Source organism: Impatiens glandulifera, chromosome 4, assembly GCF_907164915.1.
Source record: "Impatiens glandulifera chromosome 4, dImpGla2.1, whole genome shotgun sequence".
NCBI lineage: Eukaryota > Viridiplantae > Streptophyta > Magnoliopsida > Ericales > Balsaminaceae > Impatiens > Impatiens glandulifera.
The window spans coordinates 61,188,023-61,212,358 of NC_061865.1; the positions used below are offsets into that span (position 1 = coordinate 61,188,023).

A 24,336-nucleotide genomic window follows, 5' to 3' on the forward strand; every position below is an offset into this window, starting at 1 on the left:
CATTTCTGTAGCAAAACCCAATGCCCAAAGAGAATTTTTCTATAGAATTCAAGCTTTCAAGCCAACATATATAGGCATCAACAAAAATACAAGTACCTTAAAAGGAAACTGGGTGATCCATATGTAAATCAAATATGTAGCCTCCCCCCACAACTTTGATTTATATATCAAATTTTGAATGCCCCTTCTCTTGTAGACTCAATTCCTTGGTTCCTAATACTTACATAGTCTGCAATAGATAAGAGTTGAAGTTGATAATAAAGTTCAAGGCATATTCCGATGTCAGATATTGGTTGAGTTCAATGCCGAGATCAATAGGGGATTTTTGGATCAATGGATTGAACTGAATAATGATTTTGATTGCCCTGTGATGGATCATTTGGGGTGAAAGGTTTGATAGAAGGGAGGAAATGTTTTGGCCTGGGAGGTTTTTTTCGACGAGATGATTAATAGTTAGTTTTTTATTCATTCTTGTAGGCTTATTTGTGTCAATAATATTTAATCTTTTCATAAAATAAAAGAAAAAAAAGGACTGAATTTTCTGACTGCATAAAGATTGCTTAATATATGGTTGGTTGCTTACCTAAGGGTGATGGGAAAACAAAAAAGCAAGTTCCTATGACAATGTAGCAAAGCAGCAGAACCAGCCCTTTCATGTAGTGGGAGGTTCCATCCTAATTACCATTGAAATTTTAGATAAAGTTGAAGAAAAATTATCGAACTAGAAAGTGAAAATGAATAAATTACCTGTAAGGTGAAGGCTGTGACCAGTATCGAGAGAGCAAGAGACCCCGTCTCAAGGAGATGGAGATGAAGGTCCATGTTGGTACCAGTTATCCAAGCCACAATCACACAGAGTGGAAACTAAACAAATTCATTTCAAATTTGTTATCATAAAAAATTTCTTATTTTCCTTTTGATGGAAAACTGAACTAAAATCAATACCCACCACAAACAAACTAATTTGAGTTGCTGATCCCAAAGCAACACCAAGAGAAATGTCCTGCATTATGCACAAGTAACACCCCGGGATTTGTATTTTTTAACCGAAAAGATTTCACTAGACCAAGGTAACTACAAATGTGGCATTGAAAGTGGGAAACAATTCAATTCAATACAAGTCATGACATGACATGACATGACATGAAATTATTCAACCAAAAACATAAAAACGGACTCATTCTGAAAACATTAGTCCTCCCAAATCGGATTGAGCAGAGCATCCTGAACTGACGTGATTGAAGGATAGAGCATACTAACCAACTTGTTTTTGAAAGCAAAAATGATGGCTCCAGCATGTTCTGCAGCATTCCCAACAATAGGTAGCAAAATTATGCTTATGAAACTGACAGAGACCCCCCATTTTTCTGATGCATCCTATATATGTTAATAAAAAATTACATCATTAATTCTGTTCAAAGGAAAATGTCTCATTATATTATCATGGTTACCTCAATTGCACCCACGATAAATTCAGACAGTAAGGCTATAACCAGAGTCATCCCTACCAACCAAATTAATCCACTCCAGAAACCAATAACTTCTGCTTCATCATCCTCCTCTTCTTCTTCTTCTTGTTCGCCCTAATCATGTCCAGCATTAGAACATATGCATAATACATCAGATAGTTAATTAAGGCTACCTTCTGAGCTTCAAACATTTGTCTGTGAGTCCTTAACTGGAAAATAAGGTAACCAATGTAGGCAATGAGCATTAAAATGCTACTCGCTCTTGACAGCTGCAAGACAGAAGATGTCTTTACACCATTGGGTCCAGCAATCCGAAACAACAACAATGGCAGGGTGTGACACAATAATGCCATAAACAATAGGAGTGAGTTGACATCAGCCTGTTTCTGTTTAACAAATACAATCCGAAACTTTTCAAAAAACAAAAACTATTAAGTGAGGAGGATGGTATACATGGCAGCTCATTTACCCTATCGAATTTCTGTTCCTGGTCGAGATTGGCAATGCCACTACAAAAGAGAGAGGTGCCAAGAACCAAGAGAAGGTTTGAAAGAACAGAACCCAATAGAGAATACTTTACAACATCTACTTTGTTCCTTGTGAGAGCAAGGATTGCTATTATCAATTCTGTTGCATTCCCACATGTTGCATTTAGAAGACCACCAACTGCAAAAATAGTAAACAGATAGATATTGTCCATTGATGATTTTATATTGAATTAAGATAAAAAAAAATAAACCCAATTACCTGTAGGACCAGTATAGAATGCGATTTGCCTGCAATTGATTTTTTTTTTAAACAATAGGATTCATAACTAGGGTTTGCTTTTTTTGCTTCTAGAAATATCAGATTGTGAAAGAACACATAAGGGCTTACTCTGTCAAGAAGCTGATACGCTCTGCTAATGGAATGAGTCCCAATGAGCTCAGGACGAAAATCCATGGCTGTTTCCATCAATCAAATTCATCTCATTTCAAATGGGTTATTTGAATTAAATAAAGGGTATCTATCAAAATAAATTTGATTAATTAAAGAACATTACTTTTACGTAGAAAAAGTAGATTAGAACTTACTCTTCCTAATCCGTAATACTGAGCAGCAATGGCGAGAGGAATAGCAGGAAATAGAAGTGAGAGTTTAGTTCCTAAAATGACCTTTTGAAGATTGGCTAAAAATGTCATCAAGAGTGGATTAGAGAATTTGAAGACTTGGGTTGTATCGAAATCTTTACTCATGGAAGAAAACGGCGATGACGGCGATGATGATGATGCTGTCCGGCCACAGCGCCCGCCATTTCCATTCTCTAAGAGACATGGCGTTGACGGTGAAGACATTTTTTGCTTAATGTTAGCTTGAAAACAAACAAACAAACAAAAACAAATAAATATGTGAAAGTGTCAAGAAGAATTCTCTGTTCTTTTCTACTCTTGTAGTGTGATCTTCAATTTTCCAGTAGTTGGCGGCGATTAACTAAATAAAATATAATAAAAGTTAGTTAGTTACTTTTAGGGCTTGTTTGGTTTTAGGATTGCGGAAAAAAAATTGTATTATTATCTATTTTAAATTATTATTTTTTATTTTATTATTATATATTATAAAGTTATTTTATTAAAAAAAAATGTTTCTTTATATTCACCCTAATATTTAAATAATTCAATCGTAAATAGGAAGTTATATGACATGACATGAATTATTTAAAATTATTTTTAAATAATTTATTATTTTATTTAATATTAAATTGACTATTATCATATTATTTAAATTATTAATAGAAAATAAAATTTTTTTAATTATAAAATATATTTATTCATTATATATATATATATATATATATAACTTTAATATTTATTTTATTAAATAATTATAATTTTTTTATAAGTAAAATTAAACAGAATTATTTAAAGAATAACTAAATTGTTATTTAAATAACTTTATATAAAACAAGATTGATGTTTGGACATAATATTTGTCTGAATATTTGATTTTTTTTTTTTTTTTACTTCAAATTTTTGCATATTTTTTAGTTACTTAAAATATAGAATCATATTTTAGTTGCTTTTAAACAAATTTATTTATCTTATATACAGAACAAAAAAAAAGTGTCTTAATAATTCTAACAAAATTATTTTTTTATATATTTATATTCAATGAATAAAGTTAGTTCTATTTGAAACAATTAAAAAATAATAATACATTTATCTGTTATCTAAATTTAGACTAAGATACAAAATAATAAAAAAGTATTTTTTAGATGAGTAAGCTTTTGACTATTTAGTTATTTGAAGAGACAAATTGACAGATAATGTCTCATTATTGATTATCCATCTGTATTGTATTGCAGAAGACTCTTTGAAATAGATACATCAGAAAATATTCTTACAATAAAAACAAAATTGCAAAATTTTGGACAATACAAATAGTTTGTGAATCTAAGGTCTTGTTTGATTAGTATGCATATTTAAATAACCAAGTTATGTAGAGGACTAGTTTGATTTGGTAATTGCCAGACAATTGAGAATAAGCTACTAAAATGATTTGTGTGAATAAACTTAATCAAACAAGCATAATATTGATTCTTCTCTCTTTATAACACAAGAACAACCAATAAGACTAAATATGTTGAATAAGCCCATAATTCTATCACTAAATTGTCATTTTAAATATAGTTTAAAACAATAAATAAAATGTTATTTTGATTGATTATTTAATATTAGCCTTTTTTTGGAAACTTAATTTTGTTTTCTTTGCAAAAATTAAATTATTTGACAAACAAAATGTTCGAACTTTAATTTTTGTTTTCAAATAAAACCACTTTATAAAATATGTAGTTCATTTTTGTTGATGTCCTTTTTATAGCTTAGCAACAAAAAGATGTGAATATCTCGGTAAACCTAAGGTTTGAGTCCTACACCCCAGCCTCCATGAATCCTAAATTCGAGCCTGTTAGACATCACGTCCTAATCGCCTAATTAAATTAGTAAAGTATACTTACCGGTTATGTGTTTAACTCGCTAGGATTACTCACACTTTGAAAGAGAAGCGAAACTCAATATTCAAACAAAACAAGTTAGTGATGGTGGGTTACGCGAGATTTTCAGATAACCCATATCAAACCAGGCCTGGAAGTATATGAAAATTGAAGGATTAGTGATTATCATATCTCTCTATTATACAAATATGATTAATTACAAGACAATAATATCAACACACCAACAAACAATTAACACAATGACTTGATATGATAGTAGTAATAATAGGAAGACAAATTTGAAAGAGAATCAGCAAAAGGAGCTGTAACAACAGTGGAACTTAAAACTCTTTCTTCTAAACAAATCAATTTTGTATTCAACTCGATATAAAGAATCTCCACGGATCGGATCAGAAATCGACTAGTCTTAAGTTGAAAGTTGGAACCTGCCACTAGGCTTTTTTCTTCTCCATCCCTGGAAAAATAAGAGAAAAAAAAAAGATAGATTCACGATACAAGAAACAAAACTCCATCCAAACTAGAAACTGATGCATAAGATTCGGGGATATTACAAATGCAGCGTAATACACAAACGTCAGTCCAGCCAGCGAAATGAATGCAATTTGGAACACATTGTACCTGTTGCAATGTTGTGAATAGGATGAGTATTTTTTTTGAAATTTTGTAATCTTAAATAGGGAGAAGATTATAGATTAGTGAACTAACTTGTACAAATATTTAATCCCGCGAAGGGACTGCAAAGTGTGCCCGAATATCTCTTGTGCAGCCGTGGCTTGAGCGTAGTAAGCAAATGCTGTCGCGCAGAACTGAATCACACTGTACCCACCAAAGAAAATCAAACAAATTATGCACAATTATTAAAATAAAATAATGAAAATTTCATATTTTTACCTGATTGAACATAGAAGAATGAGACCCACATTGAACAGGAAAGAATTCATTAGAGTAGCTCCCCACCTGTAACAAAAGAAACCCACCAATGGCAATCAATGATCATCTATCTAGATCAAACTAAAAGACGGAAACATTAAAGAAAAGATGAATTTACTTCATCGGATGGATCGTAATGAAGACTAATCTCAAGCCAAGCATCATTGCACCAGCAACCACAGCCAGAAGAAGGTAAAAGCAGAAGAAAGCAAATGCTGCAGTGCCTAGAAGACCTGCCAAATATACACACATGAAAATCTTTTTCTTTTGAAAATGAGAACTGGGCATGTCAGCATGATGATATCTACAAGAAGAAGCCTGAAACTGTTTGTATAGACTTCCATTCTACATACCCCAAACATCATCCAACTTGATGAAAATCTCATTGAGGAATGGAGAAAGAGGAGGATCAATGAGTAGATATATCACTATATGTGCAATCCAAGCAACCGAAACGATCAACCTATATAAACAATCAATCATACATAATCAATAAAAAATATTTGTTATTTTTCCTTCCGAGTGTCAAACTTGTTCTTACCCTAGAGAACCAAGAATCACTTTCGCAAGGTAACCAAGAACTGTAAAAGCCCAGGCAGTCTCAGCCTAAACTCAATAAAAAAAAGGAAACAGTTATAAACAACTGATTTGCAAACAAAAATCTGCAAAATCCAAAACGAGGATGTAAACAAGCTTCTCATCACCTGTTCACCTTGCGGGTACATCTCTTCCAAGGCCTTTACATCTTCTTCAAGCAGCAGTACCTCCTACAAAAATTTATTTTTAAAGTGAGTATCAAACAGCGATAATACAAGTCATGCCATGATATGTATGTACCTTCTCCACCGCCTTTACATTCTTACGCCACTTCCTTCCCTTTGAGCTACTCTTTTCTTCCTGATGAAGAGAATCAGCTGCCTTTTTCAAATCTTTTGCTTTCTTCCCAAGTTCAGTAGCTTCCTGTTGTATTATTATATGGGTTCAGAATGCATCAATTCCAACAAAACCAAAAAAATATGAGATATTAAGTAAGTGGAAGTAATTACCTTGATGTACTGTGAACGAGTGATGATAGCTTTGGGACGGCGAATGAATGAAAAGATAAGTCCCAATGGCAGACAAGCAATACCAACACCACCAAATATCTGAAAGAGAGTAAAAACAGTCAAAACAGAGAGATCATCATCATCTTCAAGAAGCTAGACAAACATTTGAATGGATGAAACTTACAGTGAACAGAACTGAACCAACAATGGTAGTGAGAGCAACAACATATTCTGGAAAAGTTGCACGCTGTGTCCATGTCTTCTCTGATGTAGAATTCGCAGAATAAGCAGAACACTATAAAAAGAAGCAGAGATTAAATCACATTGAGAAAATGAAATGCTTTAAAAAAATCCTTTAGAATCAATCAAGTATTTTTACCTGAGGAGTCCCATTTCCAATACATTCTTGACTACTACTGAAGTCCCATGTACTAGGAAAAGAAACAGTGGTAGAAGAAAGATGTCTGACTGTGAAATCCACCTTCCCAATAAGACCTAGCAACAATCAAATCAAGATTAAGAGGATTCAATATGCCTGAATTTCAAAAACTTGAAATCCTTAAAGAAGAACAAACCGTATAAAATTCCCAATGCAAGGCCACAAACAACAGCTGTCGCTATCACCCATATCAATGCACTCTTAACCCGTTTCCCCACACTCCTGCAACAAAACATTCGATGTAAACGGTAAACCCACTTCAATTATCCGATCTTTATGGAATTAAGTTAATTAATGATGTGATTTCAAGACTGTACTAACTTGTCCTGGTCTCCTTCGTAGAAGAACATGGCAAAAGGAATGACAAAGAAGACAAGTATAGCGTCAATAATGTAAACAGCAAGCCATAGACTCTTCATAGGCAACGTAAGATTACAAGCCCCATTGTAAATCGCGTGTCGACACGCCTGCCTGTTAGCAACATCGGCCGGAAGCATCAGGATCGAGATCGCAGCGATCGTGAGTCCGAAAACCACCACGAATTTTGGAAAGTAAGCTTGATTGGCGTCGTCAGGATGCTGATAATTGACAAGGAGATAGACATTGAAAATGAAAACGAGAACGCAGACGACTATGGCAACGATCAACAGAGCAAGGTTGAAATCTCCCATTTTGGGGAGTCCCCAGATTTGATTTGGGTTGGATTGGTTGTCCGGCGTTTGGAAAGATGAGAAGAGATTAAAGTTTTTCTTGATCTGGGTCCGGCCAATCCGAAGACCAGCCTGGAACTAGGAGGCAAAACAAAGGTTTTTCATTTTTATTCCCTTCAAAGTTCAATGCTTTCTACACACTTGCTTTGCTTAGGTCTCCATGAAAACACGAAACAAAAAGACTTAGACTAGACCAGACCCTAACCTCACCAGACCAGACAAGCACCAAAGGTTTATTAATAATAAAATATTAGTATAGTAAGTAACTCAATAATATAATATATATTTTAAAACCAAATGTAAATAAATTATATTAATTTGGTCTTTGGAGGTGATAAGTAGGGCAGGCAACAGCTATTAATGTTTTAAACAATGACACTATGCTAAATTATATTTAATTAATTATATTATATAATTTTTAACATAATATATTATATATATATATATATAAACAACTTTCTCTTTTTTATTAAAAATAAATAAATTTTAGAGTGAATTGAAAAGTAATAAATAATTATTAGTCTCAATACACAAATTTAAGTCGATGTCATTAACGGATTTAAGAGTTAAAGTTGGATTGAGTTTGAATTTTTTTTAGGTAGTCATAAAAAAAAATTATAAAGAAAATTATGAATAAATCAAATGAATAATGGTGAGTTTTACTTTCTTATTTAATTAGAAAAACAAATAATGAATTAAATTGGAAAATAAAATAAAATTACTAAGTCATGTCATATTTATATTTTAAAAAATTGGGATGGGTCGAAGCTCACCTCTTCCCCTTAGTAAATTCGTTAATGGTTGGTGTTGCATTTTATTTAGTTCGGGATCATGTTTAACCAAATCGATTTGTTCATATCGGAATTTTGTAATCTAAATAAACTCACAATAATTGGTGGGTCGTTTATTACTCATATTCTTTAATTGTGTTAATGGTCATTTCTCAATAATACGTTCCTATTTTTTAGTAGCAAATAAGACAAAATAATTTCATCTGGAGTAATTTCTCATTTTTTTTATAAAGAGTTACTCAATTTGATATTTTTTTCACTATTTCAATCAGATGTATATCGCAAAACACTTTTGATGTTGTTTATCAATCCTTAGCTAAACATAATTGTAAAAGATGCTCATATTATTTGATAAAGATTATTTCGACACTATTTCATTAGTTCGTTCAACTTGTTTACTTCAAATGAGTTGTCTTTTGAATAACTATTAACAAGATTTTTTTTATTAAATTTTTTAATTGTTCATATAATTTAATATATAAATATAAATGTTTATTTTTGTTTTGTAAATGTTATTTTATATTATTACTAATTATCTAACCAGTGCATTTGCATGAGCAATTATATAAAAAAATTAAAAAAAAAATTACTTTAAAAATGTGACTTTATAATTTAATTCAATATTTTTTTATTCTAATTATTTAAAAAATATGATAAAACTTGCACTTATCCAATCATTTTATTTAAAATTGTTTTGTTATTTTTTAAGTCTACCTAAAATCATATAAATTGAAAATATTCGTTAGGTAGAAAATTCATATTTTTTTTTGTTTTATATATATTTCTTTTAAAAAATATTAAATATATTTATTTTATTTTATATATATATATTCAATTCTGTAAAAAAAAATATATTATATATATATGATAAGAAAAAAAATTTAATTAAAAAAGAGAGTAAGAAAAAAAAGAGTGAATTGATGAATGAATTATTATAACTCCCAAGTGAATTTATTAAGAGTTAATTCATTATAAATTTAAATGACAATAATGACTTAAAAAACGCCCATTATATTAATTTGGTATTTGATAACTTTTGTGTTATTTGAAAAGATATATATAAATAAATTAACTAAAATATTTTTAGTATTTAAAAAGAAAACTGATTTAATGTTAAAGGATTTGGCAAGGCCCACTCCGTATAGTCTCGGATCTTATCCTACGGTTATACGGCCTCCGATTGTTGATTTGCTACCGTAGATTGCTTCACACACTCTCTCTCTCTTCTCTTCTCTTCTCTCGTGATGCTTTACCAACTCTTCCAAGAGTTCCAATCTGTACAATATATGTAGAAAGATCAATACTTGTTCTTCTTCCTTTGATCAAACTACATTCATTGATAACAATTCATGGAAATGGCCACCATTTCATCAAGTCCAAGAACTGTAGAAGACATCTTCAAAGATTACAGCGGTCGACGAGCTGGAATTGTTCGTGCTTTAACCTACGGTACTATACTACTTCCTCCTCCTCTCAATTTACTCTTACCCCATCTTCATCTTCTCTAACCCACCTCTTTCTTTTTCAGATGTCGACGACTTCTATGCTCTCTGCGATCCAGGTACACTCCGATCCTTTATCTAATTACCTAGATCCATCCAAGATTTACACTTTTTTTTACTAATTCCTCATTTCTCTACTCTGCATGTATACTTGTATCACTGATGTTATACCCATTTGCATTTACTGTTTTTTCGCCTTAAAATTGATCTCATTATGCCGAACATCTGTAAAAGGATTGATCTTTAATTAGGTGTTTCTAATCAGTAGAGTATAGTAGATAGTTCTTGGTATAATGCTCTGATTATTGTTTGATTTTGTTAACAACTTTAGACAAGGAGAACTTGTGTCTGTATGGTCATTCAAATGAGAACTGGGAAGTTGCACTTCCAGCAGAAGAAGTTCCACCTGAGCTTCCAGAGCCTGCATTAGGGATAAATTTTGCTAGAGATGGTATGAGTCGTAGAGATTGGCTTTCTCTTGTTGCGGTTCACAGTGATTGTTGGTTGCTTTCTGTCGCGTTCTATCTTGGAGCCCGTCTTAACTGGAATGAAAGGTATGTCTGATCGCATTTGTGGGTCTATTATCTAAATTAGCTACTGATTAAAATGCGTTGATCGTTTTTAACAGGAAGCGCTTATTCAGCTTGATCAATGAACTACCCACTGTTTTCGAAGTAGTGACTGAAAGAAAACCTTTGAAAGAAAAGCCTAGTGCTGATAGTGGTAGCAAATCCAGGGGTAGCACAAAGGTAAAAGCTTTTTATCTATATCCTTCATAGAACCACCCTAATAATATGGGGTTTAACGTAATTCTCATGCTCTTTTTGTAGAGAACCAGTGATGGGCAAGCTAAAAGCAATGCGAAGCTGGCAGATGAGAACTATGAAGAGGATGAAGATGAACACAGCGATACACTCTGTGGGAGTTGTGGTGGAAATTATAACGCGGATGAGTTTTGGATTGGTTGTGATGTCTGCGAGGGATGGTACCATGGAAAGTGTGTGAAGATTACTCCGGCTAAAGCAGAGAGTATTAAGCAATACAAGTGCCCGTCTTGCAGCATGAAGAGAGGCAGACAATAAGAGAAGAAACCAAGTGACAGACAAATTGGTAGAGCCTGACTAAATATAGTATACAGAAGAGATATCACTTTCCTGATACACTTGTAATGGAGTTGTTATTATTATTATTATTATTATTATGATTGTTTACTTATAGTTATTGGTTACACTGAGCCGGATGCAACCCACATTTCTCCCTTTCTAAGTATGATTTTGTAATAATTAATAATGTATTTAAGCTATCTTAATTAAAATATTGTTATGTTTGATGATATGATTGGCATCTAATATGCCTGTCCAGAAACGTGTGACCCCCAATCTGATTTAGCCAGATCATGTTTAACTGTTGATCGAAAATTTATTGCAGGATCTTTGTTTTCTTCATCAAATCATTTGATGATGATGGCTACCTTGGAAGAAAAGTTTTGATTTTGAACTTTGAACTATTCTGGACTATGTTTTAATTTTCTTCTCTTCATTAAATTGCAGACTTTTCATGGCTGACTGTTTGCTCTAAAATGGACCATAGAACTGCAGCTTGGAGGCCTGATAGTAAGTCTTTTGTACCCATAGCTAGTCTGTCATGTTCTCATTCTCATTAGTCTTTCCTTTAATCTTTTAACTATTGTAAAATTAAGCTTTCGTGTGTTGGGTCCTTTGGAAAATTATGTTTTTAAACAACCTATATATTAGAATATCCTAATTCGATGAATAATTGGTTTAAGCTGGTTGAATCTTTGCAGAAGCTAGCTCAAAGGCAATCGAATGAATAATTGGTTTAAGCTGGTTGAATCTTTGCTGAAGCTAGCTCAAAAGGCAATCGAAATGATCATACCATGAGACATGAGGTGCCTTTCTCCATGCCAATTTTCAGCTTGTTTCATGACAAAGGGTGGACAAGAATCTGGAGCTGTAAAGGAAGAAGCGTGGGCTAGCCGTGTTTAACATAAAAATGGCTGTTGTGTTTGACTTGAATAGCATCATATTCATATGTCAAGACAGGCTTCTTTCTTGTTGATTATGGGCTGGTTGGCTAGTTGTGGAGGGATTGTTTTGTTTGTTTGGTATAAATTCTGTTTTTTTTTTTCAAGAGTCAAAAAGAATAATAATAATTACTTGGATTTGGCCTATAGATAGAAAGAGACCAGGTTATCCCGGCAGCTGGATAGTTCCTTAATGATTCCACTAAAAAGATGATACTTAGGAAATTTAGCTGATAACTAACGCCAGGATATTTGACTAATTAACTCATCAGTCTATCTATTTACATAATAATTGATACCCTTAAAAATATCCCAATATTATTAACCTCTATTTACATAATAATTGATACCCTTAAAAACATCCCAATATTATTAACCTTTTTTGTGTGAGTAGAATATATATTCTATTGTGAAATATGTCTTAGAATTTATTATTGCTGTAAAATTTGGATTGAGACAACTTATATGACAATACATATTTTGGTTACCATTCCGATTATTTGTTAGTTTATTAAAAATCATCGAATTTTAAATGATCGTAATTGTATGCATATCATTTATAAATTTATAATGTTATTATTATGACATTTTTGTAATTCGATTTTTTTTAAAATTTACGAGTTTTATAATCTATTAAGTGATGTGTTTGTATTCTTTTCTTATTTTTATATTTATGACTTATTTTTATTTATTTTTCTCATTTCTCATGTCATTATTTATCGGTTTGCTTGAACAATTTTTATCATTTTTAATATACCCTCACCATTTTCCATTTTTGACACCCCCACAATGTTTAAGATGTGCCCTACTCTTGAGATGCTTTCTGATCATGGGTTTTGTTTCCAAATGAAAATCATGGATTAAAAGATATAACTCCATAAAAATCTTTCTCAATCATGGATTAGGTTTAGGTTCCATCATAATTTAAAGTGGTAAGAGGGTTGACCTATGGTTGAGTTTTCATATTCAAGTTCCAATAAGAATACACATTAATAAAGTGGAATATATTATGCCAGCCTGCTCAAATAGAACTTAGCAATGAAGCATTATGTCTTAATATTATTTGTCATAATTTAACTAAATTAAATTAAATCTACTTCCAAACATGTCATTCAAATAGTAAGTTTTGTCTAAATGTAACCAGTTCCACGAGAAATCGTGATAACTTTCTAAAATTCAAGTTTCAAGTAGATTTAAGAGTTAATTTTCTTTTCATTTTTTTTTTATCTTTAGAGGAGAAGTTTAACATTTTACTAAGTTCATTAACTCTCAACTTAAATTAAGTTGTTTGAACTTGAAACATCAAAATAATATTTTTATCACTTGAAATATATATCCTCAATCATTTTTTTTATGGGTATTCGTGGTTGAGTCGAAATCAAGTTATCTCATCATCACAAAAATCATAAAATATAATACATTTGGAGTTAAATTTACACCAAAATGACATAGTAATTTCCAACTAGAGATACTTTTGTCTTTTCATTAAGAAAAACACTGTAATAACAACCAAGTAAGTTATGGTTCATCCCTTTATTAATATGAGAAGTTACATTATTGCATGAAACATTAGAGACTTAAGAAAAACATTATTAGAGCCCTAGCTAACTTGTTCTAAATTAAACACAAGTAATTAATTAATACTATTTTGGAGATCTAAGAGATTCAACTTGTGACTTTCCACAAGGTCCATTCAACCTAATGAACAATCTATACTCATTGAATGTCATTCCGGGATAAAGAGCCGGCCGGTCTTCACTCAAAAGCTCCTTAGCCGGTTCAACATAAATCTCTCCCCTTGGATTATAAAAGCAAGCAATAGAAACCCTCTCCCTTTCCGAATTCACAATCACCCTATGCTCCACACTCTTGAAAATCCCATTGCTCATGACCTAATAATTGAATCAACTATTAATCAATTTTATGTAAGTATTAATTTCATGTAACAAATAAAATGCAAACCTGAATTTGATCACCCAAGTTAACAATGATGGCATCAAGAACCGGATCAATGGTAATCCAAAGATCATTCCGACGAACTTGGAGTCCTACGACATTGTCGTCCGGGAGGAGAAGCGTGAGTCCTCCCGGGTCGGAGTGGGATGAGAGACCTAGAGTAAGATCGGGTTGTGGACATTTGGGATAATAATTCGCCCTCATACAAGCCCCACAATCTTTTCCTCCAAATGCATTTTGAAGATAGTTTTCTTGTAATCCAAGAATCAAAGATAAACCCTTCATGATTCTCTCACAAAGTTTCACCATTTCTTTACCATAGTCACTTGTCACTTCCCTATAAGAAATGACACATCAGTCCCTACACAAATTCCATTACTCTATTCAATATATTCACCTGCAAGACATGGGAAGTGAAGGCCATTTATTCACGTCTCTAATCTTCTCGGGGAGATAATGAAGGAAGAAGTAATCGCTCCAATCGAGTTTCGCCCCTTTCTCGATCCCAATCCTACTACCATAACCTTCGTAAGTCGCCGGAGAATTCGCATAAATATTCTTCTCCTCAACAGAAAGGTGAAAGAAACCGCGCCAAATTTGTCGAGTTAATCGGAGAAGCTCAATTGGAACGCCATGGTTAATTGCTTGGAAGAATCCCCATTCACGACAAGCAGTCGAGATGAGTTCTAATGTTTTCAAGTGCCGGTTATTGTCGTCCGAGAATAAACCGGAGAGATCGATTACCGGAATGTGGACGTGGTCTAGTTTTGGGGATGTAGTAATTATTGGCCGTTGAGATGGTGGTTTGATATAACGGTCAGGTATTATGGTTAAGCCACTGTCGGATAAGGTTTGGACTCGAGTAATTGGTTCTGGCCAGGTTTGTAGTAGATTCAGCGTCATTTCTAGAGAGAGATAGGATTGACAGTTGACCAATGACGACCTTAAATGTTAGTAGAAACAACAGACACTGAGATATTACTATATATAGACGCCCTATATGAAGCTTAATTTCTTAATTGGGAATTAACAAGATATATGCAGAAATGGAATAAGGTATCATCAATCAATTGGATATTTATATACTATATTAATATATTCTTTACAAAGTTTAAGTAACTGAATAATTTATGAGAAATATATATCTATTTAATTAAATAAACAATTAAAGAAACATGAGTTTCACATGTGCATGCACTTGAAACAGCACCAAGTGGATTGAGAATTACCAAATTCGGCGCCGTTTTGTGAAATGAGTTCAGATGAGTCTGTCTTAATTTGTTTGGAATTCAATTTTAATTATAATCTAATTAACATTTTATTAGTGAAACAATAATTAAATTTGGGTAAAAGAGAGAAAATAAACAAGATAATAATAATATTTTTTTCTCCATAACATTAAATTTATATTATTTATTTTCTTGTATTTAGTGATTTTTGACTTTCTCAAGTATATGGATTAATGTACTTTATTTTATTGCAATATGGCAAAATTAATGGGACACAAATATATTTATAATTTTAAAATGTAAATTTGTTAGAAAATAATTATATATATATATGAATTTCTTTGACAGGTCCATTAAAATAAATCTGTTATTATATTTTTTTAAAATTATAACAAATTAGAAATAAACTGAAATAGTGACTTTTATATTAAATAAACAGAATTGTGATAATTAGTAGATCAAATATGTGAAAATAATTTGAAACTGAGTATCATGGTGAAATACCTGGAAAAGATTGAAGAAATTCTGAAAAATCTGGGTAAAAAAATGCAACGCAAAGGAAGGTTGAACAGATCAATCATTGACCCACATCAATAAGATATTAAATAAATAACTTATATCTTCAAAACTTATTACTTTTTAAATAACCAATTCTTTTGAAAAAATCAATTCGAACTAAGTAACTGAAATAATTTATAAGATATTAAATAAATAATTAAAAGATATATATGATCTGATATTACTATATATGGGTTTCACACACGTGCATGCACTTGGAGCAGCACCAAGTGGGTTGAGTATTCCGATTCTAACGAGTCACGTCTAATTTGGAAATCATTATATAGTTTCGAAGATCTCATTACATTTTTAAACTATCTTCGCAAACATTAAATTTATTTATTTGTTCAGATTTTTTTTCACAATGGTTATATTTTTGTTAAGTTATATTTAAACAATTATTAATTTCATAATATTAATGAATTAATTATTATAAAAAAAAATTGGCATGATTATCAAAATCTGTATTTATTATTTATTTTTAAATTATAACAAATTAAAAATAAATTAAAATGGTGACTTTTATATCAAATAAACAGAATTGTAATAATTTTAGAAGAAAAAAAAAACAGAATTGTGATAATTTTTATGTACTAAAAAATAAATGTATCATTTTCAATAAAAAAAAATGTTTTAAATAAAATTCTGTGTTATTATAATAATAATTAAGTTAAGTTTTTAATTTTATTTAAAAAAAATATATATTTGATAATATTTGAGTTGTGATATATTTTGAAATTACTTTATTCTTGTGGGTCGAAAAAGGCAGCTTCCAGGCTGACCCATTAATGGCCCATCAACCTTGTTGGACAAATAAAACAACTATAGCTAACTCAATTTTAAAAAACATAAAATTAGAAAATAGTTCATCTACCTGTCTTAATTAATAAATAAATAAATAAATTTATCCACCTTATAAAACAAATATAAAAAATTAAGCCCATTACTCCTTAGCAACACCATTTCATATAAATTGGGCCAATTTGATAAACAAAATTTTAAAATATTTAAAATATAAATAAATTATTTTTAATAATAAAAAATTCAATGAAGTATGTGACATTAAGTTACAACAAGATCTAGTTGTCATCATCAATTAATAAAATATTTATGTGTTTTGTTGTGCATGCTTGATCACATGAATCCATCTACTGACATCCATTAACTTTTTTTTAGAAATGACTCTTTTAGAGCTAGATTCAGATTTTATTTATTATTTAAATAACAAAGTAAAACAATAATATTTTAAATTAAAAGATATAATGACACTGACACATACCCAACTTTCAGCCACAAAATGGAATAAGAAAAAAACACATGAAATTAAACAGATTCAGAAGAAAGAAAGAAGTGGCAGACAAAATAACAACAATAAAATTTAGATTCTTTGTCTTTTCTCATAGTCTACCAAGAATCAGTTTAAAAAAATATAAATATTTTTGATTTATCTCCATTCTCACCTAAAAACATCTTATAAGGCTCAATTTGAGAAACCCACATATAAAATCAGAGATCTCATTACTCTTTTAAACAATCTCTTGCACCCAATAATTTATTTATTTATTTTGATTCTCTCCACAATTGTTATGCTTTTGTCAAGTGCTTAAACGACTATCAATTTCATAAAAAAAAATTTGTTATTTATTTTATTATTATATATTAATACATTTTAAATTTTTTTATATATAAAAAAAATCTTAACCTTCTCAAAATCATCAATAATAATTTTTTTTTTTAAATAATCAGTTATTTTCTTAAATCTCAATCCAAACAAGTTAAATGTATGGTGACAAAAACATAAATTTAACAGTTCCTATATGTTAGTGCCCACCGTTAAATTATTAATTTTTTATTAATTTGTTGAGATTCAAAGTGTATGTACACATTACAAGCACTTACATATCCATGCATGAGAAGTAAGAAGAAAGGTCAAAAGTTAATGTTGAAAGTTAAGGAATTAAAAGTGGAACCTTTTCTTTCATTTTTCTTTTTTTTCCTTTCTAAAATAAAACAAATTCTTTGACCTAACTCCTTCCCATCCTCTTAATTCAAACAGCCGTAGAAATGGGTACATCTTGTTCCGGGTGAACCGCCGAGTTAACCCGGACAACCGGTCCTCTACACAAAGGACAACTCGGCCGATTCTTCAACCAAGTGTCAATACACTCCGAATGAAAAACGTGGTTACAAAGTGGCAAAACCTTAACCTTCTCTTTCTCTTGAAAAAATCCTAAACAAATTGAACATTCTCCGTCTTTACAAGACAAAGATTCTTGACCCGACCCGTATGAAACAACTGGTAACCGCTCTATCTCCTCCTTGTCTAATCCTCCGTTTGCGCCGGGACAGTTTCCCGTCGATAACCGAGCCCGACGACGAATCATGGCCCCTCGAATGCATGAATAGATGAAGTAAGCCAAGGATAGGATCGAAATGGCTAAGAGAATCATGAATAAGATGCAAATTAGTAGGGTTTTTCCATTACTACCCTTCAAACTCTTGTTGCTAATCTCAACGAAATTAAATGGATGAGGATTTTCAAAGCCCATAGTAGTAATTAATCAACGTACATGTGATGTGGGGATTGGAGAGAAAGAAAGAAAGAAAGACTTAGCCTAGTGATGAGCTAGTGGGAGTGTTGAGTACGGGGAACATCATCATCATTTATAGTGCCGGAAATGATGATTTTTTTTTTATTTAGAAAAAGACATGCTTATTTTTTTTCGTTTTTAAATAATAAAACAATATATAAAAAAACGCGAGTGTTGACAATGTCACCAAAACACAATTACGAGATTAATCATTTGAAAGTAACAATAAAAAATAAACAAAACAAAATATTCACAAATGAACAAACATAACATAAAATCTAATATTAACAAGCTCGGGAATTGTCAAGAAGATTAGTTAGTTTACAGACCGCCTCTCCCATCGTCATAATAATAGTGTTTTGGAGTAAATGCATTATAAGATAAAATAATACTATTAACTGCTCAGAGTCGGGATAGATTTTGGGTTAAAAGGGTATTAAATTTTAAAAATAATATAAGGTAATTTAGTTAATGAATTGTGTGATGTAATTAACGAGATAACAAATGAAAGATGTTTGATTATATTTAAATAAAAAAAAAGACGGTTTTAGTGGTGGGGTAGATCTCGGAGAGGGTGAGGTTGGTGAAATGAATGGAAATTAGTAAAGTTACAAGAAAGATTAGAGAAAAGTAAGATTGTCGACATGGAGCTGAGTTAGCTTAATAGAGAGCTTTTAGGGAAGATGAATGTAAAGTTGGTAAATGGTCCTACTTATATTACAAATCTTTATCATATACCTTATACATTTCATGCCTTCATAACCAAGTTATAATTAATTACATCATTCTTTCTTTTGACTCAGTCCTCTCTTTCTTCTTTGAGAGGGTTATTTTGGTAATTTTATAAACTTTAGATCATTATAATATTATAGGGCTTATTTCTAAAAAAGAAATTACATATTTTGGGTTCTAGTTTATGTTTAGGTATATATATAAATAGTTATTAAAAAATTATTTGAAATATAACTTTTTTGCTAATGATTTAATTTTAATGAGATAATATTTGAAATAAAATTTGATTAATATTTTGTTATGTTCAAATTCAGTAACTAGTTAGTGTGTTAGAAAGATCAATAATTAATATACCCATTCTGATTTAAAATGATGTGATGGTTTGAGAAAAAAATAATTAGTGTTTATACACTCATTGATGCCAAATTAAAAGTTCTCATTTGATGCCAAATTAAAAGTTTGATTGTTGAATTTTAGGAGATGGAATTGATGTCAAATAATAAGTTAATCTTTTGAAAAATATTAATAAAATAATTACATAATTGCTTGTTTTCTTCTTTCTTTCTTATTTTGTTCATGTCTCTTAACTTTTATTTTGTTTCCTTTTTTTTATTTTTATTTATGTGAAGAAATGACATTTGTTTAAAAGTTGACATGACAATGGGTTGCCAGCCATAGTTTTCTAAAATTAAAAAATAAAGAATTACATTGTTTCAAATGAATGGGTATTTGTTTATTTCAAAATATGATGTAAATAAGTTTTTTTTTAATATATATAATAATTTATGAGTTTAGTACTCAGTAATAATGATTTCACTTCCACCTAAGATGTTCTAAATAAAAGAATTAATCGATAATTTTTAGACTTTTAGAGACTCACTTTTTTCATTTGACTTCCTTATTTATCTTAATTTGTATGTGTAAAATTAAAAGTATATGAGATAAAATATATTTAAAAAATTGGTTAATAATTTGATATGAGATAATTATATGAATGTAATAAAATAAATATTTATCCAAATGGATAAAGATATTCTTTTACATTGGAGTTAGGGTCAAGAAATTAAACTTGGAGTGGACTATGTATATATATTTTTTTAAATTATGAATGGATCGGTAAATCATATAAGTTTTTGACTATTTTTTAAAATTAGATAAACAAATAATGAATTAAAAATAAAAATTAGGAAACTATTTAAACGTAAATAAAGAAAAACAAAATCGTGGTAGAATTAGCACATCTCAGCTTTATAATGTATATCCACAGCCTGTGTAGTAACAAGTCTATGTTGTAATTTTTTTTCCTGGTACTAAGTAATTTAGGTAATTAACCTCCTCAAAAGTAAGTTATTTTTTTGAAAGTTGAAGTTGTATCTGAGTTAGGTTTTGAAAGTATTAATTTAAGTTAATGCCAAAAATAAATAAAAACAACTAATTATTCGGATAATAAAATTAGTTTTATGCTTTAATTTGAAAAGGAAAACACAATATCTTTCGTTTTCATGCATATTATAATATCTTGGTCAGTTCGTTGCCCAAACCATTATCCATATAAGTATGCAAGTTGCATAACTAACTTTATCTTTATAAATCTTGATATTAATTTGACTATTAATTAAATTGTTCACACGTGACATTAATATGTGTGTTATTTTGTTATTAATTAAAGCCTAATTGAATAATTTTTCTATTGTTCACTTGTATTAATCAAATGAATTGATTTGGTTATCTAAGGGTTACTTAATTATCACCTAATATATATATATATATATATATATATATATATATATATATATATATATATATATATATATATATATATATATATATATATATATATATATATATATATATATATATATGAGATATCATGAATGAGCATGCCCTCAGTGCCATATGTAGCTTTGTTGAGCCTTTATTTGAGATTGTTTTGAGGGCGTTATTTTTTAGTATTTTGCATTTTCTCATTTCGATAATTCATTTTTGTTTATCGATTGTTGACACTATTAACGTTCTTTTGTAACAAAATTAGATAAGTGTCTCACATTATATAACTCTATACGAGAAGTTACCATGATTCCACGGTAATTACAAATCTCACTTTAACTTAATTTATTTTGGTGTGAGAAATGAGAATCGAAATCATAAAACTAAAGTGAAGCCGCAAAAGAACACTCACTTAATTGGTTACTCATACTATTACTAGTCATATGTAAGTTTCTCTTTTTTGCTTCAACCCCTTTTTGGGCCCATGTCATTGATATATGTTGCTTAGTGGGTAAGGTAAGGAGTATGATATTCATCTTCATGATCGATAAGTGAGATTATTAGGTTTTCACTTTCTATAAAAGAGTAGAATCAAAAGAAACAAGATGGCCAAACTATAATCTATATAGCCCTTTTGATCAAAAAGTAGTTGAATCCATTACAATGTAGTACAAAAAGATCAAATGTTGGTTGGTTGAATTTTGAATGCTTTTTTTCTCCATTGGACAGCATGTAGAAGAAACTTACAGCTACCTAAATAACCCATACTTCCATTTTATTTCCTTATTTATAATTGTATTTCTATTTGTACCTATATATGGATGCCCACCACATCATGTTCTTTAACTCTTCTTTAAGCCCCCACAAGGTATGGAACTTGCCCGCCTTGTTTGTTTTGGAGTAATTAATGTTTTTGCGCATTATATGTTTTTAATTTAAACATCGTAAACATGTATATACATTGTTGGGGTCTTGTTCTTGTATCGAAGAATAGTTTGTTATCAACTAAGTGACTTTAACACAACTAATCTTTAATTAAAAACAAAATAAATGACATATAACCATATAATTCAATATAAGGTCGAGATTGAGATTAGTCATGAGAAGTGATAGAGGTCATTTCATGTCTAAGTAGGTAAGATATATAATTGTAGTGCATGTCTAATATTATTATATTAATATTGTTGGAAAACTTAAATATAACCAGCTTTAATAAGTGAGAAAAAAAAAAGTGTGAAATGATTATATAAATATTTTTTTTTATTTCATCATACATAATTGGCAACGATTTATGAATTATTAGAGTTAGGATGACTTGAAATTTTGTTGGGGTTGGGTTTTAAAAAATAAATGAAAATTTATAGATTAAACAAGTGTATGATTGTCGTTTTTATCCTTTTTTTAAAATTAAAATAAATGAATAATAAATTAAATTTAAAAAAAATTAAGGTTATGTCATGCCCTAAAGATGGAAAATCATAAAATATTTCAAGTACAACAATAACTGTATTAAAAAATACAACCCAAAAAAAATTAACATCGTTCAATATATTTAAAGCTATAGTGAAAATTCGAAACAATTATTTTTTTTTTCCTTTCAATTATGTTGATGATTTATTAATATTTAAAAAAATATATATTTATACTTAATTACATTTATCCTAAATAAAAAAAAAAAACCTCACAGGTGGCCTCATGCATTCTCTCTAATGATACCACGTGGCAGAACACGTGTAAGTAGCCTTGACAAAGTAAATATTAAAAAAAGAAAATAGTCATAAATTCATAACACGTGTTATCAACCCACTTAATCAAGATTCAAAGAACCACATATATCGCCGCTTGGGCATAATTGAAAAAAATTAAGTCATAGTACTGAAAAAAGACATACAAAAACATCTTAATCAATGGCTAACGCAGGTGAAGAATTCAGGCTGGTCTCGCCGGGCATAGAGCACGACGGCCGGCTACCACGAAAATATACCGACGAAGGTCAAGGAGCCAAAAAGAACATATCCCCGCCACTTGAATGGTATTTATTATGGTTTCATTTTGCAAAGAGTTATAAGGGACGTATTCAGGAATTCGAGTATAAGATGAATTTAAAAAAATAAAATTGAGTGAGTTAATAAAATAACATGTCCTTGCAATATTTTATATGAATTGGATTTAAAAAGACTAAGAAATCATGGGTTATGTCGAATTTATAAAAAGAAATTGTTTTTGTTCGATTCCACTGGTTCGATCCCTAACATAGATTCGGCCCTGATAGGTACAATGTGCCGGAAGGGGCAAAGAGTCTTGCTTTGGTGGTTGAAGATATTGATGCCCCTGATCCGGAAGGTCCGATTGTGCCATGGACTATATGGGTGGTGAGTAACATTCCGCCGTCGTTAAAGGGGCTGCCGGAGGGATTTTCCGGTAAGGAGACGGCGGAAGGTAATATTAAGGAAGGGCATAACGATGAGAAGGTCCCCGGTTGGCGAGCGCCTAAGATGCCGTCGCACGGGCATCGGTTTGAGTTCAAATTGTATGCTTTGGATGATGAGCCACATCTAGGAAACAAGGTATGTAATGGACTTAATGTTTAATGTTAGATGGTGATGATGGGCCTAGTCCATGGGCTTTAACATGGGTTGGTCTGGCCCAAAGGCGAATCTGTCCATAAGATTAGTCGGGTTTTTATTATATTTTATTTTTATTTTTATTTTTTTGGAACGTGTGACAGGTGACGAAGGAGAAACTGTTGGATAGCATACAAGGTCACGTGATTGGAGAAGCAGTGTTTATGGTTCATTTCTGATCTGTCTGTCTGTTTTTGTTGTTATATTATTATTATAAATTGCCACTTCATAAAATAATAAAACTATATAATATGTTTGTCTGTCTGTAACAATAACAATAATAATAATAATATTATATAGTTTCTTATTATAATCAACTGCCAGTTATTATGGGGTTGTTCAATCTTTAGCTTATTTCAGCATGTATTAAATTTATTAAAAATTGAGATATCCGACCTATCTGAAGATTCAGATTCGAACACAAATAATTTGAATTAAAAACATAATAATATATATAATGATTCGAGAAGGAATTGGAGAGAATTAACCCGGCGCAATTTATTTATTTTAAATTATTTCCTCCCCAAATTTTGTTCCTTATAAAAAATGATTATAAGTAGTAAATCCTATAGAAAAAAATAATAATTGAATTTATTATATTTGTAAAAATAAATTAGTGTTTTTTTTACTAATATTCAATTTAAAATACAAAGATATATATTTTTTTAAATGATGAGATTATAATTTTTTTTAAGTGAAACAAAATATTATGTGAACATTTTGTCAATTTAAAAAACCTTTTACTTACTGTAATTTTGATAATTTGAACTCAAATGGTTATTTCAAAATTCAAGTTCATTTCATGAAAACAACTCAAAATCAATACTTCAAAAAAAAAAATTGATCATTCTTAATTAGATGAGATTGCTTAATTGAATTGTTAATTTCTTTAACATGCATAAATAATCTGAAAATAATGAATAGTTTTCTTTCTAGTTAAATTGGTTGGAGTCAATTTC

General features: G+C 30.3%; 5 protein-coding genes across 5 annotated transcripts; 2 read left to right on the forward strand and 3 right to left on the reverse strand.

The window, feature by feature from the left end:
• Window positions 1-18: 18 nt before the first annotated feature.
• LOC124933921 (vacuolar cation/proton exchanger 3-like) lies at window positions 19-2,800 on the reverse strand. Its single transcript, XM_047474364.1, has 11 exons — window positions 2,543-2,800; window positions 2,346-2,413; window positions 2,217-2,245; window positions 1,939-2,135; window positions 1,643-1,855; window positions 1,452-1,583; window positions 1,261-1,377; window positions 950-1,003; window positions 748-864; window positions 584-674; window positions 19-229 (listed from the first exon to the last, which is right to left on the reverse strand). Exons 1-11 carry the CDS (start codon window positions 2,702-2,704, stop codon window positions 168-170), a joined length of 1,242 nt encoding a protein of 413 aa, XP_047330320.1. The 5' UTR covers window positions 2,705-2,800; the 3' UTR covers window positions 19-167.
• A 1,795-nt stretch (window positions 2,801-4,595) lies between these two features.
• Window positions 4,596-7,752, reverse strand: LOC124933783 (LIMR family protein At5g01460). Its single transcript, XM_047474227.1, has 14 exons — window positions 7,195-7,752; window positions 7,010-7,095; window positions 6,814-6,929; window positions 6,619-6,729; window positions 6,435-6,533; window positions 6,226-6,348; window positions 6,093-6,155; window positions 5,930-5,994; window positions 5,742-5,851; window positions 5,507-5,621; window positions 5,350-5,415; window positions 5,164-5,274; window positions 5,010-5,076; window positions 4,596-4,912 (listed from the first exon to the last, which is right to left on the reverse strand). The coding sequence occupies exons 1-14, from the start codon at window positions 7,542-7,544 to the stop codon at window positions 4,865-4,867; spliced, it is 1,530 nt and encodes a 509-aa protein (XP_047330183.1). The 5' UTR covers window positions 7,545-7,752; the 3' UTR covers window positions 4,596-4,864.
• Window positions 7,753-9,584: 1,832 nt separating this feature from the next.
• LOC124936232 (PHD finger protein ALFIN-LIKE 2-like) lies at window positions 9,585-11,211 on the forward strand. Its single transcript, XM_047476713.1, has 5 exons — window positions 9,585-9,823; window positions 9,903-9,935; window positions 10,208-10,430; window positions 10,505-10,625; window positions 10,707-11,211. Exons 1-5 carry the CDS (start codon window positions 9,724-9,726, stop codon window positions 10,956-10,958), a joined length of 729 nt encoding a protein of 242 aa, XP_047332669.1. The 5' UTR covers window positions 9,585-9,723; the 3' UTR covers window positions 10,959-11,211.
• Window positions 11,212-13,375: 2,164 nt separating this feature from the next.
• Window positions 13,376-14,813, reverse strand: LOC124936190 (jasmonate-induced oxygenase 1-like). Its single transcript, XM_047476668.1, has 3 exons — window positions 14,274-14,813; window positions 13,883-14,213; window positions 13,376-13,812 (listed from the first exon to the last, which is right to left on the reverse strand). Exons 1-3 carry the CDS (start codon window positions 14,777-14,779, stop codon window positions 13,564-13,566), a joined length of 1,086 nt encoding a protein of 361 aa, XP_047332624.1. The 5' UTR covers window positions 14,780-14,813; the 3' UTR covers window positions 13,376-13,563.
• Window positions 14,814-22,648: 7,835 nt separating this feature from the next.
• LOC124936877 (UPF0098 protein CPn_0877/CP_0992/CPj0877/CpB0906) lies at window positions 22,649-23,603 on the forward strand. Its single transcript, XM_047477406.1, has 3 exons — window positions 22,649-22,785; window positions 23,026-23,320; window positions 23,482-23,603. The coding sequence occupies exons 1-3, from the start codon at window positions 22,661-22,663 to the stop codon at window positions 23,554-23,556; spliced, it is 495 nt and encodes a 164-aa protein (XP_047333362.1). The 5' UTR covers window positions 22,649-22,660; the 3' UTR covers window positions 23,557-23,603.
• Window positions 23,604-24,336: the final 733 nt, after the last annotated feature.